At 44.9% G+C, this 21,825-nt stretch overlaps 1 protein-coding gene across 1 annotated transcript in view; it reads right to left on the bottom strand.

The window, feature by feature from the left end:
- Positions 1-21,825, bottom strand: part of MYO10 (myosin X) — a 285,836-nt gene that overhangs the window by 11,008 nt on the left and 253,003 nt on the right. Inside the window, exons 27-34 of the mRNA XM_039463186.2 lie at positions 18,955-19,198; positions 14,697-14,792; positions 10,238-10,331; positions 8,153-8,208; positions 5,528-5,670; positions 4,959-5,153; positions 3,595-3,752; positions 94-217 (exon numbers count right to left, since the gene is read on the bottom strand). Of these exons, the coding sequence (XP_039319120.1) occupies positions 94-217; positions 3,595-3,752; positions 4,959-5,153; positions 5,528-5,670; positions 8,153-8,208; positions 10,238-10,331; positions 14,697-14,792; positions 18,955-19,198 (1,110 nt within the window). The remainder of the gene's footprint in view (positions 1-93; positions 218-3,594; positions 3,753-4,958; positions 5,154-5,527; positions 5,671-8,152; positions 8,209-10,237; positions 10,332-14,696; positions 14,793-18,954; positions 19,199-21,825) is intronic.

Below are 21,825 nucleotides of genomic sequence, written 5' to 3'. Positions count from 1 at the left end.
CTCAAAACAAATGCTACTGTGTTAAGCCAAAAAGAGTTAACAGGGCAAGTGGAATCATGGTCTCTGAGGACTCGGGGTGGAATCTGGACTTACAGTTGAGATTTATGTCCCCGTAAGGAAGGGGTAGGAGAGGCGAGTGCAAGGGGTGGTGAGTGTATCGAAGGATGGGGTTCCGCTTGTAAATCTGTTCCACCACGTCTGAGTTCAGGCAGTTCTCCTAGAAAAGCAAGCAAGCAAGCTTATTGTAAGAAACCTGTACCTGAAGGAACAAAATCGACTGTATTTTCCTACATAAAAATATTTTTCAAGAGTTTCAAATATCCGTAAACTTAGTGGGGCAAAATGGTGGAAATCCAGTGTTAGGTGGTTTCACGCACGAAGATACCCATCATCTGTGTTTGAAAACAAGCCACAAAAATTCATTCTTACAGCTCATTCTCTTAGTGTCTCACGCATGTACTTCCCCATGTGATTTGAAATTTTCTCCCCTGGAGATTACATACACTTAAAAAATTTAGGCTGGGCATGGTGGCTCACGTCGGTGCATTTTGAGAGTCCAAGGCTTGAGGATCACTTGGGCCCAGGAGTTTGAGACCAGCCTGGGCAACACAGTGAGGCCCCGTCTCTACAAAAAATACTACAAAAAAAAAGAAGTGAAATAAAAAAATTAATCTGAACTTCTGTTATTGATTTAGCCATTAGTAGCCAAATCAGGTTATTTTTATCTATAGTTCTTTTTTTTGGATATTGGAGTGCAATGGTACAATCTCTGCTCACTGCAACCCCCACCTCCCAGGTTCAAGCGATTCGCCTGCCTCAGCCTCCTGAGTAGCTGGGACTATAGTCACCCGCCACCATGCCTGGCTAATTTTTTTTTTTTTTTGTATTTGTAGTGAAACGGTTTTACTATGTTGGACAGGCTGTTCTTGAACTCCTGACCTTGTGATCCGCCTGCCTCAGCTTCCTAAAGTGCTTGGATTACAGGTGTGAGCCAGCGCCTGGCCTGTAGTTTGTTTTATAAACACATTTTGCTAGTTATTTAATTGATGTTTTCTATTCTCTTGACACCTGAAAACTACAGACGTTAAACTATATTCTTGAGGAGACTGTCCTTCCACGTGCCTGCCCACTCTTTCACCCTTGAAATGTAAGACAGTCTCTCACAGAATTTCATCACCATGCACTCATGCTCCTAAAATGTTCCTCTAGGATATGAAAAAACCAAAGTTACTTTTAGAACCTTAAATCAACAGAAAAGTTGGAGTTGAGGTAATGAATCATTCTACCATGGGAATTTCATTTCCACTATAAAACTTTTTCAATGATACCCAATTGAAGGCCAAAAAAAATTGTTTTAATTACTTAAATAATTTATATGGACTGGTTTAGGGTCACTTGACTCATCTCTTAAGAAGCACGGCTTCATATTTGAAAACTCATTATTTACTTTTTCTTTCCTGGAGACAGAATTTCGCTCTTGTTGCCCAGGCTGGAGTGTAATGGCGTGATCTCAGCTCACTGCAACCTCTGCCTTCTGGCTTCAAGCAATTCTCCTGCCTCAGCCTCTGGAGTAGTTGGGATTACAGGTACCCGCCACCACACCCAGCTAACTTTGGTATTTTTAGTAGAGACGTGGTTCCGCCATGTTGGCCAGGCTGGTCTCGAACTCTTGACCTCAGGTGAGCCACCTGCCTTGGCCGGGCATAGAGGTGAGTGCCTGTTAATCCCAGCTACTCAGGAGGCTGAGGTAGGAAAAACTGCTTGAACCTGGGAGGCGAAGATTGCAGTGAGCTGAGATTGCACCACTGCAATCTAGCCTGGGTGATAAGCAAGACTCCGTCTCAAAACGAAAACAAAAACAAAAAAACCCAACTGGCTTGTCGAAATCTGGTTCCAAACACCCAGAGAATGTATCACTTTGGAATTAGGAGGCCAGTTTGATTTTGGTGGAAAATTATCCACCACTGACAGATTAGATCCTCTCCACCTCCACAAAAGCTGCCTTCCCTCTTGGATTTGGTTAGCTCATTTCCTTTGACATCCATCAGTAAACTACCCGCTTTGCCATCCTTCTAGCATCTCCCTGTCACAGCCCACATCTGTCCCTCACCCTGGAAATCTGCCTGCAGGACTGTGGAGGGCCAGCAGTCTCCCTCAACTTGTTCTGCACCTGGGACTGCCCAGCTACGTGCAATGCAACCAGAGCATCCCCCGTCCGCGTTCCATTTCTGGAAAGAGAGAGTAATAATCCCCACCCAGGGCTGCCATGCAAACACTCATTCCCTCCTCTCACATACATTTCCGGAGCCACCATACTTACTTATACACAGGAATTCACAATTTAACATGCTCAGTGTTAATATAGAGACTCAGGAGCTTCTGGGAGTTTGCAAGTCCCTGAGGGATGCCAAGTGTTCTAGACCACTCTGGGCTCCTTGGGAATTCACTGTGTGGTCTGGAAACTGGACAGTGACAGTGGAACTAGTGGTTCACTCCTAGAAGGTCCCCAACTGAGGCTGAGGCGGAACCTGAGGCAAGGCAGGTGTTCCCCCACGCAGGTCACCACATCCCCATGAGCAGGGAGCCCCAGGTGCAAGCTGCAGACCATGCCCTCCTGCCCACAGAGCCCAACAGGTGGGATCGGGTGCCTCAGTGACAACATCTAACACTTCCGTAGAGACAAAACATTTTTGGCATGAAATTTCCCATTTAGATTCCTGAAAGCAGGATCCTCAAACACAAACTTAACCAAGCGCTAGTTTTTTGGTTTTTTTGAGACGGACTCTCATTCTGTCACCCAGGCTGGGTTGCAATGGCGCGATCTCGGCTCACTGCAACCTCAGCCTCCCAGGTTCAAGCAAGTCTCCGGCCTCAGCCTCCTGAGTAGCTGGGATTACCGGCATGCGCTACCACGTCTGGCTGATTTTTGTGTTTTTAGTAGAGATGGCGTTTCACCATGTTGGTCAGGCTGGTCTTGAACTCCTGACCTCAGGTGATCTGCCTGCCTCAGCCTCCCAAAGTGCTGGGACTACAGGCATGAGCCACCGTGCCCGGCCTATATCTTAATTTTTAAATTTTTATCTACTTATTTAAACTTTCTTGTTAACAACCAAGACACACACGTTAGCCTAGACCTGCACAGGGTTAGTGTCACCTGTCACTGCCTTGCACGTCTACTTCCGTCCTAGCGGGAGGTCTGCAGAGGCAACAACGGGAATGGAGCTGGCAGCTTGTACGACGATAATGCCTTCTTATGGAGACCTCCTGAAGAAGCTGCCTCGGGCTATTTATAGTTAACTTTTTAAAAATATGTAAGTAGAAGGAACACCATGCCGGATTAATTTTTGTTTTTTTAGTAAAGATGGGGTTTGACCATATTGGCCAGGCTGGCCTCACACTCCTGACCCCAACTGATCCACCTGCCTCGGCCTCCCAAAGTGCTGGAATTACAGGCATGAGCCACCATGCTGGCCAACCGAGCACTAATTTTGATTCCAGAGTAAATGCTGAGCTTCACTAATGCTGAGGTCTTGGTGCTCTAAGGGTAAAGTCTGAGCTGTCATCACCCACCTTGATGGGCTTGTCTTGTCTTACCTTGATGTCCTGAATCAGCTGCTGGGTGGGGGTGTCGATCGGGGCCTTGGTGTCGGTCACGTTTTGAATGGCGCTGGACCACCGGGTGGCCTCGTTGAGCAGCTTGGTGTAGAGCCGGTAACAGTGCTTGCGCCCGTACACGGTGACGTTCCAGTAGCCTGCAAGGGCGGGGGACAAAGCACATGCATGTCAACGCCAACCTCAGGGACTGAGGCGATGCCTGTGTCCTCTCTGACCTTAGTCCCGTTAATTATTCAACTCAATAAACTCTGGCTGAATTCCTACAGGTGTCCTGCCCCACGCTAGGTATCTAGGGATGAAGAACAGACAGCGTCTCTGGCACAGTGGCATTTATAGCTGACAGGGGGAGATGAACATTAGAACAATAAACCCATCATTAAATATATAAAGATACACGGTAACTGGCTCTGGAAGGGAAAAGGGTACATTAACATCTCTTTCTGGGCCTTGAAACAGGAGTGAAAACTCCCTCCGATTTCTGACTTTCCTTCTTACTTCCTGTTTCTTCCTTTCGCTTCCTTAGCCTCTCCCTTCGGAAGACAGCACTGTGCCTGGCAGAGTGTGAGTTCAGAGGCAAGCTGTCTGAACCACCACCCAAACCTGACGCAAATGGAGCGGCTCTGTGAAACAGAAGTACAAAATCGCAACCAGCAACAAAAATCAAAACAAGCCATCTTCTGGAAACACTTCTATGATACAAAAAAAAAAAAAAAAAGAAAAGAAACCCTCTAAGCTACATGTGCTGTGCTACTAGGCTAAGTTCACGGACAGGATTTATCTTTTACAGGGTGCATAGGACGCTTATCATACAATGACGGAAAGCAGCCTGGCCCACATAGCAAAACTCGATCTCCATCAAAAAGTACAACGACTAGCTCGGTGTGATAGCACGTGCCTGTAGACCCAGCTACTCCTCAGGAGGCTGAGGTGGGAGGATCGCTTGAACCCTGGAAGTCAAGGCTGTAGTGAGCCATGATCGCACCACTGCACTCCAGCCTGGGCAACAGTGTGAGACTTTGTCTCAAAAATAAGAATAAATTAAAAATAAAAAGGATGAAAACAGAGTATATAAAAACAAAGCTTCCTGCATGATGCCCTGCATCTGTTGACATGTTCTCGTCCTTGCGAGAGTTCATGAATCAAGACCTCTAGTATGGCTTAAACACTAAGTGGTCATAACCGCAGACAGGCTCAGAAGATAAACCAAGAAGACCACAGCTCTGAGGAGAAATAAAGTACATACTTGGAAGGAATCTTATTCCTTTGCCTGGAGCAAGCCCAGACTTTAAGATTTGATGCTCAGGGTTCGGGCCCAGCCAGTCACAAGCAGCCAGCCTGGTTACCTGTCTCTTTGAATATCTTCTCATCTGGGGGGACAACGGAGCAGAGACTGTTGAGGACCAGGGTCCCCAGTTTCAGCGCATTCTTCTCTGAGCTCTTGTAGTAATCCAGGGAATTGTGGGTGAGTACAAACCACCGTTTCTTCAGTTTCAGTGAAGACATCTTTGGACTGTTCTTCACCTCTTTGTGCAACCATCCTGGAAAAAAAGATTCAAGTGTAAATTAAAATCTATGAGGAGAAACCACAAAGATCACAAAATCATCTGCATAATGCTACCAGATGGGTGGGGTTTCTACCTATTTGGCAGAAAAAGACCACGATCACCCCAATCTGATGTGAATATAACAACTACATGAAAAAAAAAACCCCACAAAATAACAACTAGCAACAAAAATCAAAACGTGATCCTCTGGAAACGCTTTTATAATACCACAAGTTAAAACTCATTTAACAAATCTCCAACAGTCCAAAGGACTGGGAAAGGCAGCTCAAAATGGAAATGTTGCAGATGTCTATATGCAAATGGAAACGGGAGTGTGAAACAGACAAGGAAGCAGGGGAGGCAGTCACCTCTCACGATGAATTCCTGGCCCTCCACTCTGGTGTCGCCTTTGGACCGCTGCAGCAAGGTGATCCAGTGGTGCATCTCCTCCGGTGTGTCAGCGTTACAGTGCAGGACCCGGTTGGCCGTGATGATCACAAATGAGTTGGGCCTGAGAGACAAGGTGAGAAGGAAACAAAGCCTCTTAGCGCTACCGTCAGCATCGCCTCTGTGTGAACCAGGACTCAATGCCTTGTTCCCGGCGTTGGGTCACGGGATATACACGGCTGGACTATTTGTGTTTTTATGAAGGCAAACCTTGCTCATTTCTGCAGAATTTCTTTTACGCATCATTAACCTTTAAACTTGGAGCAACACATTCATTTTGAAGGTCCTGGAAGAGAAAACATCTCTTGATGCAAAACTTTCCAGATGAAACTCAGTTCCGGGAAGGCTAAATAAGGTGACTGTGAGGGAAAATTTTTTTTGATGCCTCTCCAAAGTCAATTTCTTCCTGCCATGGGTAATATTTCTGTGGGTTGGTAATGAAATGTCAGACACCAGCAATAAAACAGGATCAGTAAATAGCTGCAGGTGGAGCATCTTAAACACTTGATTATGCTTTGTACAAAAAGCCTCCTGGGTCCGTGTTTTCAAAGTCACCTGACAAGGGCGCACTTCCCAGTCATGGATAACGTGATAATGGAAATTTACTTTCTCCCTCACCTCTTTTTGTCTGTAAATGCCCTGAGCCTCTCTCACAGGCCCTTGCTAATATTAATACTGACTCCTCTATCTAACGGCTTACGCTAGTGAATGTGAACTCTTTCTTGCAAGTCTTCAAATGTTCACTGTAGTTAGGTGACACAAAGTTCAAGAAAAAGAAAAGTAATGGCCAGGCACAGTGGCTCACGCATGTAATCCCAGCACTTTGGGAGGCCGAGGTGGGCAGATCACCTGAGGTCGGGAGTTTGAGATCAGCCTGACCAACACGAAGCATCCCCACCTCTACTAAAAATACAGTATTAGCCAGGCGTGGTGGTGCACACCTGTAATCCTAGCTACTCAGGAGGCGGAGGCAGGAGAACTGCTTGAACCCCGGAGGCAGAGGCTGTGGTGATCCAAGATTGTGCCATAGCCTGGGCACTCTAGCCTGGGCACAAGAGTGAAACTCCAAAAAAAAAAAAAAAACCATAAAGGAGGAACTGGACTGCAGGATACCGGGAAAGCTATGCAATCAGGCTTAACTTGAGGGCCTCCTTAAAAATTAAAAATTTTTTTCTAAAGTTGGAAACAGAGAAGTGGGCAGTTGAGGAAGCGAGAAAAGTGAACGAGGATGCAAGGTTCTAAGCATGGATCATCACATATCCAGCCTGGAAGAGTGAAAGGCTTGGGAAAGCGAAGGTATGGAGAAGGTAAAGAAAGAAGAAGAAAAAGCCGGGTGCGGTGGCTCAAGCCTGTAATCCCAGCACTTTGGGAGGCCGAGGCGGGTGAATCACGAGGTCGAGAGATCGAGACCATCCTGGTCAACATGGTGAAACCCCGTCTCTACTAAAAATACAAAAATAATTAGCTGGGCATGGTGGTTCGTGCCTGTAATCCCAGCTACTCAGGAGGCTGAGGCAGGAGAATTGCCTGAACCCAGGAGGCGGAGGTTGCGGTGAGCCGAGATCGCGCCATTGCACTCCAGCCTGGGTAACAAGAGCGAAACTCCGCATTAAAAAAAAAAAAAAGAAGAAGAAGAAAGAAGGAAGAAGGCGGCGGCGGCTTTGATTACTAATATGACACACACGTGTTAAAGATTCCTGAGCCAGGCAGAAGGGGGTGCAGGCTGACTACTAAAAACAAAGGACCCCTGGTTCAGAAGAGCTCTGTCAATGGGAGGGTGACAGAGACCCCACCATGCTAATTCTGCCAAGTAGGCACTATATTTTGTTGTCAACTTTAACACACTCATATGCACTTTCTGGCTGTCTCACTGAGGACAGAAGTCAATTTGGATTCTTTCTCTGGTCCGTACTAGAGAAACTTTTCTTAAATTCTGCTGCCGGCCAGAAGTAGAACTTACAAGATAACACAGAAACACAGAGACCATACAGATAAAAAGTTCACTGGGCACAAAGACGCCTAAGACCATCTCCAAAGATGATTTGCCTTCGAAAATCGAAACCAAAAAGGGTGCTAAGAAAGAAGAAATGTCAAGGAAAATAAATGCTTGTGGTTTATTAATACCTTACATATACATTATCATCAAAATCCTTCTGAAGTTCATCGTTAAGTTCAGCAAGGAGAACGGCTCCCTTCTCTTTTACTAGAATATCATTTTCTTAAACAGGCATTTTCTTTCTGTATAAATCCCAAGTTTGTCCCTGTATCCACATTAAAAATATTCCTCATGCTTTTTAAAAATTGTCTAAATTCGGATCCCAAGGTTTCCCCCAGAACTTCAAAGATACCCAGAGAAGGAAACTTCTGGATGATGTAAAACTGGATAGCAAGAAGGAATACTTGGATTGCTGGGGTTGACAAGCTGGGAACACACAGTCTTGTGTGATTTCACAGCCCTGTGAAGAGGGAAGTGACGGAGCAGCACAGACACCTGTGGACACACACGGGTGATAAGCTGTTTTGTGAAGAGCTGCATCTGAGCTTACCTGTCAGGGCTGTCAGAGGCGCACACGGAATCAATGAGCCCCACATCCAAGGTGCCCTGGAAAGGAACAAAAAAAAATAAAGAGAACGAGAAAATCACTAAAGTATGGTGCACACTATAGTAACACCTCTAGCCTACAACTCCCAGGCAGACAGAAAAGGCTCTTTACTTTTTCACTTCAAAATAATAGTTATCTGAGAGATGACTCCTCTGTTGTGTGAGTACAAATAGCCTCTACACAGGGCATATAGCTCATTTATTTAAAAAATTATGAGTTAATTATTTCCTCGTCCTTTCAATAATTTGTTTTTAAAAAATTAACATTTTACTAAATTTGCTACAAGTAGTATCTCTATTTTAGTTTAATTTAATTTGCTGGTTTTGAAAGAGTCTCACTCTGTCACCCAGGCTGAGTGCAGTGGAGTGATCTTGGCTCACTGCAACGTCTGCCTCCCAAGTTCAAGTGATTCTCGTGCCTCGGCCTCCCAAGTAGCTGGGACTACAGGTGTGGGCCACCACACCTAGCTAATTTTGTATTTTTAGTAGAGATGGGGTCTGACCATGTTGGCGAGGCTGGTCTCAAACTCCTGGCCTCAAGTGATCCACCTGCCTTGGCTTCCCAAAGTGCTGGGATTTCAGGCCTGAGCCATGGCACCTGCTCCCTCTTGTTCTTAAAATACATTCGGTGAACAGTGTTTATGACTGTTCAATAGTATAAATTTCCTGATTATATTTTGTCCTTTGATTAAATTTTACACTTCTTCTCCTAAGAAACTTTATTTCTAGTTTTTCTGATGAGGAAATAAAACTTTATTTCCAAAGCAGGGTTTTGTAGCTTTGTGTATACATCTGAGATACAGGAAAGACGACGAATACAGTTTAGATTTTGGCCGGGCATGGTGGCTCACATCTGTAATCCCAGCACTTTGGGAGGCCAAGGCTGGTAGACTGCCTGAGCTCAGGAGTTTGAGACCAGCCTGGGCAAGAGGGTGAAACTCTGTTTCTACTAAAATACAAAAAATTAGTCAAGCATGGCAGCATGAGCCTGTAGCCCCAGCTACTCGAGAGGCTGAGGCGGAAGAATTGCTTGAATACAGTTTAGATTTTGGCCGGGCATGGTGGCTCACATCTGTAATCCCAGCACTTTGGGAGGCCAAGGCTGGTAGACTGCCTGAGCTCAGGAGTTTGAGACCAGCCTGGGCAAGAGGGTGAAACTCTGTTTCTACTAAAATACAAAAAATTAGTCAAGCATGGCAGCATGAGCCTGTAGCCCCAGCTACTCGAGAGGCTGAGGCGGAAGAATTGCTTGAATTCAGGAGGTGGAGGTTGCAATGACCCGAGATCACATCACTGCACTCTAGCCTGGGTGACAGAGCAAGACTCCACTCTCAAAAAAACAAGAATACAATTTAGATTTCACCAAGTCCTTTGAAGAATAAGTGTAATGTGGCTTCTGTAGGATTATTTATTTTGTTCTTTTAAAGGTCTGAAATGGGAGAATTGGAAGGTATTACTTTATAACCTGTAATTTATTAGTTGTTTTTTTAAGAGACAGGGTCAGGCTGCTGCACTCAGGCTGCTGGAGTACAGTGGTGCAATCATAGATCACTGTAGCCTCAAATTGCCAGGCTCAAGCGATCCTCCTGCCTCAGCCTGCCAAGTAGCTGGGACTACATGCATGTGACACTGTGCCCGGCTAATTTTTAATATTTTTCTTATAGGCACTGTCTTGCTATGTTTCTCAGGCTGGTCTTGAACTCCTGGCCTCAAGTGATCCTCTCACCTCAGTCTCCCAAAGTGCTGGGATTATAGGCATAAGCCACAGTGCCCAACTTAATTTACTGTGTTTATTATTGTACTATGATATTGTACTATTTATTGTATTTATTATTGTACCGATTTTAAACTTAAATGGTCCTGTTTTTCTCCTTAATTATTATATATTTACTTTTAGAAAAAGACGGTGTGGAAATTCCCAGTCTTTCCCTTCTTTGCCATGCTGATGCGCTCCCTGTCCCTGCCCCTGGACACTTCACCCCATCCCACCCCTGGATGCCCCACCCCATCCCAGGCAGTGCTCCCATACCACAGCATTCTGTGGGTTTGCCTGCTCGTCATGCATCTCCTGGATTTCCTGGTCCGTGGACGCGTGGACCTGACTCAGCACGCTGAACCACTGGCTGTGGGGAAGAGATGGCAACTGTCAAGGAGAGGCCAACCTTGTATTGGCAAAGCAACGGCATCCTACTCCACGTGCTCTGTGAAAACGTCTCTGAGCACCTGTGCTTTTGATTACTTCTCAGGGGTAAATGAGGGTTTCAATACCAAAGAATAAAGTTAGAAGAAGCAGATGAAGTAACTGCAAATGCCTTTAAGTGCTAGATTATGTTCTAACTTTGGGTCAATGGATGTCCTTTTCCTCCAGGTCTCACAGACCTTTACAGACATTTGATGATGATGAATGAGTTCCTTGAGAAATTAACAGCAAATAATAAAATCCTGAGTTCTACCCCCAATACTTATATCAAGGATCCTTATTTAAGATATTATTTATAAACTAGGGAACATTCAAGTGATTTTTCTGTTTTAAAAAATAAATTTCAAGGTGAGAAGATCAATATAGACTGAGCAACCATAATCCAAAAAAATCTGAAATCTGAAATGCCTAAAAATTCAAAACTTTTTGAGCACCACCATGATGCCCAAAGGAAATGCTCACTGGAACATCTCAAATTTTCAGATTGGGGAGGCTTAACCAGTAAGTCTAATGCAAATATTCCAAACTCCAAAATCTGCAACCTTCCAGCCCTAAGCATTTTGGATAAGGGATCCTCAACCCGTAATGGGAGAGTGTCATCTTGGAATGGCCACGAGATGCCTATTTTTTCTATGTATTCTCAGGATGGGGATTTCAACCACCTAGCAGCATTTCTACTCAAGCCAATAAAACCACAGGAGAGCTGGAAATGAAAAATAACTGCTTAAAGCAGAAAACTATTTAGACGAGATAACTCTTTCATCTCCATTTCAAATGAGTACTCTGACATCCAGCCTCAGCACAATCAGGAAATAAAAGGTGGCTAGGCATGGTGGCACATGCCTGTGATTCCAGCACTTTGGGAGGCCAAAGTGGGAGGATGGCTTGAGCCCAGGAATTTGAGACCAGCCTGGGAAATTTACTCAGGCCCAGTATCTACAAAAAAAAATTAAAAATTAGCTGAGTGTGGTGGCGCATGCTTGTAATCCCAGCCACATGCGAGGCTGAAGCAGGAGGATCACTTAAGCCCAGAAGGCCAAGGCTGCAGTGAGCCACGGTCATCCCACTGCACTCCAGCCTCGGTGACAGACCAAGACTCTGTCTCACAAAAAAACAAATACAGGCCAGGCATGGTGGCTCACTCCTGTAATCCCAGCACTTTGGGGAGGCTGAGGTGGGTGGATCACGAGGTTAGGAGATCGAGACTGTCCTGGCTAACATGGTGAAACCCCGTCTCTCCTAAAAATACAAAAAAAAAAAAAAAGCTGGATGTGGTGGCATGTGCCTGTAGTCCCAGCTACTCAGAGAGGCTGAGGCAGGAGAACTGCCTGAACCGGGGAGGCAGAGGCTGCAGTGAGCTGAGATTGTGCCACTGTACAGCCTGGGTGACAGAGTGAAACTCTGTCTCAAAAACAAAACAAACAAACAAAAAATGAAACAAAACAGGTCAACTCAAGAAAAACCAAGCAGAACAAAGTCATGATGTAACTAGAAGCATCATGAGAATGACCATCAACAGCCATGCCTCCATCCAGCATTTACTGACCAACTGCAAAATGTGAGAGCTACCAAAGATGAGAGACACACCAGGGCATCCTTCTCCTGCCAGGGGCTCATGAGACAGAAAATATATAAACGCTCCTACTGTTTAAGGCAGAGGGGAGAGTACTTGGTATGCAATGGGATAGTTAAGTGAAAAAAATGACACCGGTATGTAAAGGTAGGCCATGCAAATTATTTACAGCAAAGCACTTAAATCTACCTCCCGGGCTTCCTAAAGGAGAAAAATGTGACTACAAGTTTGAAAATATTCAACACATACAACAGATATGCATATATATCTTGTATAAAACAAGGGCAATACTTGAATATAACTCTGCCTATCCATTCTGGTTAACCAAACAGCAAGACGTCACTGCTTTGCTAAGCTCAAAAATATCCCAAATTAAACACTGAAAAAGATACAGTCAAGTTGTAGGAATTACATACACAAAGGCATACAATTTGCTGCCCTTTCAGTTCTGTCTAGATTATACTCTTAAATTTATAAATTTCTTCTCTTGAATCAAGTATAACTTGGAATCTGAAAAGGAATTAAAAAAAAAAATACAAAATAAAAAAAAACCGAAGTATTCCACTGGTCAGGAGAAAAAGTCCTTGGCTAAAATATTCCAAAGGTTAAATTTAGCAGGTTCATCATGGTATAAAACAGACACGGCAGCTGCCAAATGCCAGGCCTGTAATTCAGCTGAAAAGCTGCAGGCATTCCCTGCGCCACAAACAACCACACGTGGTCTCTAGGAGTCGCAGACGGAATGATGGGCTCTAATTCCAGGTCTGCTTGTTTTTCCAGTTTTGTTAGAATTTATGGGTCTAAGCAGGGTGTTAGTTTGTTCCCATGGGAAGAATTATTTTCTGGTGTCTTTCCCCTTAATGATGCTACCATGGTGTTGTATCAACTTAGAAACATTCAAAGGGCAAGGGGTAGTGAGAGGTCCTGAGAACACTAGAAGGTCCTAGTGATCTTGGGGCTGAGGACTGAAGAATTAGGCTGTTGGATGTTACCCTCATAAATGAAAAGGCGTTCTCTAGCATTGCTCATGGCAGATGACAGACACCCCCAACACAACCCTGCAGACTCACAAAGCTGTTGGAACAGACAGGATGGATGCTCCGCTGTGTCAGATCCACTAGGGGACCTTGTGATGCATCACCCTGAAGAGCAAATGCTAAGTCTCCTTAATTTTGTGCTGTGTCTCCTCAGCACTCCAACATGGAAACCTGAAGTCCAAGAAGTTATAGACAACTTGCCCCAGCCAATGAAGGCCTCCACCCTCCTCTAATGTCAGTCAAAAGTTAAAGCTCTTAGGAAGAAATGTTCTTAAGAAGTTTAATGTCTCCGTTCAGCAGAATTGAGTCTGCACTGCATTGCAAATGACACTATCCTTTCTCTGTACCGCAGTCTCCTATTCTGCAAAATATGGATGATGGCGATAATTAACGTCTACCTCGCAGGATTCAAGAAAATCAAGCTCTGGGCGCGGGGGCTCACGCCTGTAATCCTAACACTTTGGGAGGCCAAGGCAGGAGCATCATGAGGTCAGGAGTTCAAGACTAGCCTGGCCAACATGGTGAAACCCCGTCTCTACTAAACATACACAAATTAGCTGGGCATGGTGGTACGTGCCTGTATTCCCAGCTACTCAGGAGGCTGAGGAGGAGAACTGCTTGAACCCAGGAGGTAGAGGTTACAGCGAGCTGAGATCATGCCACTGTACTCCAGCCTGGGTGACAAAATGAGACTCCATCTCAAAAAAAAAAAAAAAAAAAAAGAAAAAGAAAAAAAAGCTGGCCGGTGGGTGGCTCACGCCTGTAATCCCAGCACTTTGAGAGGCCGAGGTGGGCGGATCACGAGGTCAAGAAATCAAGACCATTAGGGCCAACATGGTGAAACCCCGTCTCTACTAAAAATGCAAAAATTAGCTGGGCATGGTGGTGCATGCCTGTAGTCCCAGCTACTTGGGAGGCTGAGGCAGGAGAATTGCCTGAACCCGGGAGATGGAGGTTGCAGTGAGCCGAGACTGCGCCATTGCACTCCAGCCTGGTGACAGAGTGAGACTGCCTCAAAAAAAAAAAAAAAAAAAAAAAAATCAAGAGTGAATCAAGAGTTAATATTTGTGAAACATTTAGAATACTGCCTGAAATATGTAGGTAATAATAAAACATTTAGAATATTAACCTCAAATAGAATTGGGATTACTTTTGCACCAATCTAATAGTAAGTTCTGTGTAAGTCAGTATCTCTTCCACTGAATTCTTCAATATTAGCATCTTTAAAACCCTCCCAATGCCATACCACCATCACTTAGTTAGACACCTATCAGTTACTGTTCCCTGCCCTTTTGGTCCTTATGCAGACACAAATGATTCACTTTCAAAGCTCAGAAGCTTCCACAGGACCGGCCTTCAGCTTCATGCAGCTGTGTAATTTACACATGCTACCAGTGACAGTGACAGCCTAAATCGGATGACAATGGGTCCGTCTAGTGGCATTGGAGCCCAGAAATCCTGAACCCTGTGCTGTACGTGAACACATCTGCCCCGGGAAAGATTCCTCAAGGGACAAGTACATGAATCTCTTATGACTCTTGGTTCCTCAACCATCCTAAGAGAAAATCAATTAAACATTTTCAAGGCCAGTACGGTAAACGGAGCTCTGTGTGACGCTCACACCTGTGCATGAGGGTACCAGGAGGTGGGTAACACAAAGTCGACAGCGCAGACTCACCTGGCATCTTCTGGGGACTCCGCAATCAGGTGGAAAGTCCTGTCGGCCATAATGATGTCGATCCCATTCTCCTTGGTGGTGTTATCTATGATCTCTCTGCAAAGGAGCAAAGGCACGTCAGGAATATCAAATTCTGAATCACCGAGGGAAGCAATTTCATGAAACCAATGACTAGCGCTGGAACTGTCTGTTACTGAAGAAACGATACACAGTTGGCCCTCCATATCTGCGAGTTCAGCATTTGTGGATTCAACTAGCAGCAGACCAAAAATAAAACGCCAATAAAAAAATACTACTACAAATTTAAAAACAATACAGGGTAACCACTATTTACAATGCATTTGCATCATACTGCGTATTATAAGTCATCTAGAGAAGATCTGAAGTATACGGGAGAATATGCATAGGTTACATGATATCATTTTTATAGCAGGGACTCAGGCATCTGAAGATTTTGGTGGCTGCAGTGGGGTGGCGGTTCTGGAGCTCATCACCAGAAGCCTTGGAGGGACCTACAGTTTTTTTCCTTTTTAGCAATGATGAACATTCCCTCTCGGGGGAGCCAGGCTCCTCTCTGCTGCCCAGGGAAGAGGCTGTGGGTGTGGCCAGGGATAGCAGACTTCTCTAGGAAGGGGCTCTCTCCCCTCACACTGGCCCACCCAATGCCCACCCCTGCTCAGGCCCCAGACCGGCCTGGGGCAGCAGCCCCCACTCCTGCCTGCAACTTCCTCTGGTTCCTTTCTCAAATCTATAAAAGCCAACCTGGCCTGGTGTCAGCCCATTCCCTAATTCATCACAGTTCTTCCCCCAGCTTAAGGCCATGGCTGCTGCGTCTGACTTCTGCCTGAGATGTGCACATTATTTCCATGAGGGGTGCTTGGGTGGAGGTGATGAGGGGCAGGATCCAGGTGTGTCTCATTCTCAATACCTCTTGTTCTCACCTGCAACCCTCCCTAAACAGCATTAGAGGAATAAAATTGGTGAACCAGGTTAACAAAATCCGGGTAAAACAGCAGCAGATGTTAGAATCAGACCAGAGATAGTAATACGTTTGATGACGAAGGGTTTGGGGCATAAAGCCAGCTTGCTCTGATAACTAAAGAAGTAAAAATGTTCACAAAACACGTATTTTACAACAACAAAACTGAAACACTCTGATTGGTTAGAAAAAAAAAAGTATTATCTGACCTCATAGCTAGAATCACTCAGATAAAATATTTTTTAAAAAATCAAGATGAGGGCGAGGCAAGGTAGCTGACACCTGTAATCCCAGCACTTTGGGAGGCCAAGGCAGGCAGATCACTTGAGGTCAGGAGTTCAAGACCAACCTGGCCAATATGGTGAAAAATTTTTAGCTCTACTAAAAATATGAAATTAGCCAAATGTGGTGATTCACGCCTGAACTCCCAGCTACTTGGGAGGCTGAGGCAGGAGAATCACGAACCCAGGAGGCGGAGGCTGCAGTGAGCTGAGATCGTGCCATTGCACTCCAGCCTGGGTGACAGAGCAAGACTCTGTCTCCGAAAAAAAACCTCAAGATCAGAACTACTGCTGTTTAAGAGGAACAATCAGCTATTCTAAGCCTTCTTAACAGAAATAAACACCAACACAAGTGAAGCACTCTTTACACAGAAAGAAAGCCTGAATTCGATCACTCTCTAGGTCTAACGACCAATTCACAAGAAATAAATGAGAAAGAGAAACACGTTCAACACTGTGCCCATACAGGGTCGGTGAAATCTAGAAACCATGGGATAAGGGAGCTAACATGTTCCATTACAAATGGCAAGTAAGAAAGATGGAGGGGGCATCTATAAATTAAGAGACTTGAGTGACCTAAAAACCAGTGACAATATCTAGACCTTATTTGGATTCTGACTTGGTGGCTCAAGCCTGTAATCCCAGCACTCTGGAAGGCCGAGGCATGTGGATTACCTGAGGTTAGAAGTTTGAGACCAGCCTGGCCAATATAGTGAAACCCAGTCTCTACTAAAAATACAAAAATTAGCCAGGTGTGATGGCACATGCCTATAATCCCAGCTACTCGGGAGGCTGAAGCAGGAGTATTGCTTGAACCCAGGAGGCGAAGGTTGCAGTGAGCCGAGATCGTGCCACTGCACTCCAGCCTGGGCAAGAGAGAGAGACTCAGTGTCAAAATAAATAATAAATAAATAAGGCCATTGCAGAAATCTAAACAATTACTAGAGTTTGGATAATAGGAGCTAATATAATTTTTTAATGTGATAATGGTATTGTGATTATATATCAGAATCTTCAAATGCTCACTAAATATTTATGGAAGAAATTACATGACACAGACTTGCTGTAAAAGAAGGTCGTTTGTTAGGGAGTGGACTGGTAAACACTCTTGGCCACAATGGACCGCCACTGAAAGCTCTGGAATGAGTCCATGTTTTCTTATATTCTTCTACCCACTCTTGCATGATTGAAGTTTTCCGTAATAGTAATTCACTGTTCCTGTTCTATAGGAGGTGACAGAAATGGCTAAATAAGAGCTAACATTTCCATAACTCAGTTTAATTTTGATGAAACACCTGAGAATAGAGCTTTTATTAAGCAGCATACAAAGCGAGTTGCAAAAGAAGCATCCATCAGTGTACTCTGCTGAAATTCAATACCATGCCTACCTCTCTCACAGCCTCCTGGTGCTTGTGGCCCCTTCTATGGGATAATTAAAGAGAAACATCATGGCCGTAATCCCAGCACTTCGGGAGACTAAGGCAGGTGGATGGCTTTGAGCCTATGAGTTTGAGACCAGCCTGGGCAACATGGTGAAATCCTGTCTCTACTAATAATACAAAAAATTAACCTGGCGTGGTGGTGGGCACCTGTAGTCCCAACTACTAGGGAGGCTGAGATGGGAGGATCGCCTGAGCCCAGGAAGTTGAGGCTGCAGTGAACCAAGACTGTGCCACTGCACTCCAGCCTGGGAAATGGGAATGAGACCCTCTGTCAATCAATCAATCAATCAATCAATCGACTGACAGATGAAGAACATCATGGTATGTGAGGCTGAGAGAAGATGGTGGAGGCAACAGAGCCATGGCTTGCTGTGAGCATTTGCCGTGGCAGGATTCGGACCCAGAATTCTCACCAGCCCACCCCTGCACCTCACGAACTCCAAAGGGACAGCCAAGAAATGTCCAATATTCTGCCATCTGCAGAGACCTGAGCTTTGCCCTTAAAATCAAATACATAAAAGACTTTTCTCTCCTCATTTAACTTTCCACTTTATAGCGAATACTGTTCTCAAGTTGCTGGTGCTGGCTGATTACTTAAGGCTCCTGACTTCAGGCATTCATTTGATCCCTTAAAGTTTCTTTTACTACCTTACTAAATATTTGCGGTCCCTCAGTTTTGAGTGGAGTATGGCTACAGGTTACCCCCAAACAAGTTTTCAGGCTTAGTATCTAGTTACCCGAGAAAACCAGCTGCCTGTAACTCCCAACAATTTTCAGGTAACAGTACTTAAAGTCTTTTTTTTTTTTTTTTTTTTTTTTTTTGAGACGGAGTTTTGCTCTTGTTACCCAGGCTGGAGTACAATGGTGCGATCTCGGCTCACCGCAACCTCCGCCTCATGGGTTCAGGCAATTCTCCTGCTTCAGCCTCCTGAGAAGCTGGGATTACAGGCACGCACCACCATGCCCAGCTAATTTTTTGTATTTTTAGTAGAGACGGGGTTTCACCATGTCGACCAGGATGGTGTCAAACTCTCGACCTCGTGATCCACCCGCCTCGGCCTCCCAAAGTGCTGGGATTACAGGCGTGAGCCACCGCGTCCGGCACAGTATTTAGTCTTTAACAAAAATAATAGGCCCTCAATAGTCCAAAGCTTTGGTTCTATAAGCGGGTGGCAGAAAAAGGGGTGTGTTGGATTCGAAGGTCAGCCCTGTTCCTCTCATTGCTGGGAATGGGGATGGCTAGCAGAGCCCACACCGGTAATAACTGAAGACAAGCGATTTATTTCAGAAAACTCCTCCAGTCTATCTGCTTTCGTTTAGCTAATTTATCTGTTGGCTATAGTGGGAGTAAGGAATTCAAAGTACATTAAGCCAGAAAAAGACTCAGCCGCTTGTTCCAGATTCACACCATTCTTCCTGGACACACTGAACTGAATTATCAGGACACCTACTGCCGGCTCCTGCCGCTGCCACCTGCACAGTGTGGCTCTGTGATGTCACCCCAGCATAACCCATCGCGCCGCCCGCCGGGGCCACGGCCGGGCTTAGCAACCTACTTTGCCGTTCGCACTTCGACGGTGCCCTTGAGCTTCTCCTCGCTGTCGTTTTCAAAATACATCAGCTTGGACTGGCGGAGGACAAACCAGCGCTTCTTCCAGTTTCTCCTGGATAGCGTGGAGGAGCCCCCACCTTTTTTGTGGAGCCAGCCTTGCTTGAGGGCCTCCTGCTTGGAGCGGAACCACAAGAAGGTTTCGTCCTTGAGGACACACCAGCGGCGTTTCCAAGAGTTCATCAGGCCACCTGTTCCCCGCAAGATTGGGTAGAGAGGGGTGTAAGAAAAGTCAGTCAAACTGGATGACAACAACATGCACAGCAGATGTTAAGGTCCAGCCAAGCTCAGACTCCGCCTCGGCTGCAGAACCGCAGAGAACCCTCAGCAAGGAACGCCACTGCTAGCTCATGTCTGGGGGGACCACACAGATGTCACACCAGTCAGGCTGGATCACACAAGAATCCTTATATCCAAAGAGTTCCTGCTCACTTAGCTGAGAGAGCGTTGTAAGGAGCCAATAGGAAAGCAAGAAATGGGCTGGGCATGGTGGCTCACACCTGTAATCCCAGCACTTTGGGAGGCCTGGGCGGGCAGATCACCTGACGTCAGGAGTTCAAGACCAGCCTGCTCAACATGGCAAAACCCTGTCTCTACTAAAAATACAAAAATTAGCTGGGCATGGTGGCGTTCGCCTATAATCCCAGCTACCCATGAGGCTGAAGCAGGAGAATCACTGGAACTCAGTGGGGCAGAGGCTGCAGTCAGCCAAGATTGCACCACTGCATTCCAGCCTGGGCAACAGAGCAAGACTGAATCTCAAAAAAAAAAAAAAAGAAAGAAAGAAAAAGAAAAGAAAAGGAAGTAATGAATTGAAACTCTAACCCAGGAATGAGTCAAAAGCCAAGGGTGAGAACATGTCCCTAGGTATGGATCAGACTTATCTCTAAATGCCCCAGCGAGGGAAATTTATTTTAAAATGGTGTGAAAGTTCACCAGTTTCTTCACCTGTTTTTGGGTCAGGAGTGGTGGCTCATGCCTATAATCCCAGCCCTTTGGGAGGCCAAGGCAGGCAGATCACTTGAGGTCAGGAGTTTGAGACCAGCCTGGCCAACATGGTTAAAACCCATCTCTACTAAAAGAACAAAAATTAGCCAAGTGTGGTAGCACGTGCCTGTAATCCCAGCTACTTGGGAGACTGAGGCAAGAGAATCACTTGAACCCAGGAGATGAAGGTTGCAGTGAGCTGAGATTGTGCCACTGGACTCCAGCATGGGTGACAAAGTGACACTCCGTCTCAAAAAACAAGCAAACAAACAAAATTTACCCTTTTCCTTCCATAGTTGGTCAATGTGGGAGCAAAAATTATCAGTGATTCTAGAGTTTATTGATAAAGTCTAACTTACATAGGTAAAGACAGCAGGGCTTTTTTGAGAAAAAGACCTTTTTAAAGAAGAGCATCATCTGGGCTAGGTGCGGCGGCTCACACCTGTAATCCCAGCACTTTGCGAGGCTGAGACAGGCAGAGAGATCAAGGCAGGCGGAGAGATCGAGGCAACGTCAAACAATTGAGACCATCCTGACCAACATGGTGAAACCTCGTCTCTACTAAAAATATAAAAACTAGCTGGGCGTGGTGGTACACACCAATACTTCCAGCTACTCAGGAGGCTGAGGCAGGAAAATTGCTTGAACCCGGGAGGCAGAGGTTGCAGTCAGCTGAGAACACAGCACTGCACTCCAGCCTGGCGACAGAGCAAGACTCCATCGCAAAGAAAAAAAAAAAAGCATCATCTGAAAATGGTTTACAGGTATAAGATTGAGACTACGAAAAAAAAAGCGAAAGAACAAACTATACTAAGATTTGAACTTAAATATATAGAAGTTACAGATGTTATATTTCATAGGATAAAAAAAATCTTTCTCTACTCTTCCAGGAGGGTGGTAATTTTGTATTCCAGATTCCCTAACCTGCTCAAGAGCAGCGTCTTACACAAATCTGTTATTAGAAGACCGTCCATACATTGTTTTCTTTTGACCAACTAGTAGTAAAAATAAGGGTCATTTAAAAATAGGATATTTAAAGCAAGTATAAACAAAGTGTTTATATGCGTTCCTTTTCTGCATTCAGTGTGTGAAAACCAGACAGTGCACATGCGTCCCTGAACTTTCTAGACTGCTCTGCCTCCTTCTGTCTAGGGTATTCCCTGCTCATCTAGCTGAGACATCTTTGGTAATTGTGCCAAGCTCCAGAGCTGTGCCCGAACATACGGCAAACCTGCCAAGGGCTACCAGAATGAAACATTGTTAGTTTTTTGATTTGTGACTTTAATCTGCATTTATCAAAATAAGCCTGGAGGAAAACTGTACAAAGTTATTCTATTATCTTATTGTCTTTAAATGATAAAGCTTATTCACAGTTGTTTCAAAGATTAGAACAGTAAGCACAACAGCTGCCTCCATTAGTTTATTTAATCTGTTGTTTCTCTGATATCAATAGCACTCACTCTTGGCCCCGCCCCTGCAGTTCCAGGCCCTCTCTTATAATTCGTCATTTAGAGAATCTACTTAATGCTATAATTTCCTAACTGCAAACACCTTTAGTAGGTTATTAGGTTGCGAAAACTCATTTATGCCCATAAAACATAAACTGGTGATTAGATTTTCTTTTTCATTTCTTGGCTTCTCTGAAAATGCTTGGCTCCGTTTTAATTAAAATTTTATTAAATATTAAATGACGCTGCATTTACATAATAGCTTTAATAAGAGATACCAAAAACTCACCTGCCTAACTTGGACTCTGATTTTAATATTTGAATGTATCTACTTTTTTCTTACTCTTACTGGTTTTAATCCAGTAACTGTGTAATACATCAAT

The sequence above is a fragment of the Saimiri boliviensis genome, chromosome 1 (assembly GCF_048565385.1).
Source record: "Saimiri boliviensis isolate mSaiBol1 chromosome 1, mSaiBol1.pri, whole genome shotgun sequence".
Taxonomy (NCBI): Eukaryota; Metazoa; Chordata; class Mammalia; order Primates; family Cebidae; genus Saimiri; species Saimiri boliviensis.
The sequence above is the reverse complement of the archived record's forward strand: the minus strand, read 5'-3'. Positions and strand labels throughout refer to the sequence as shown.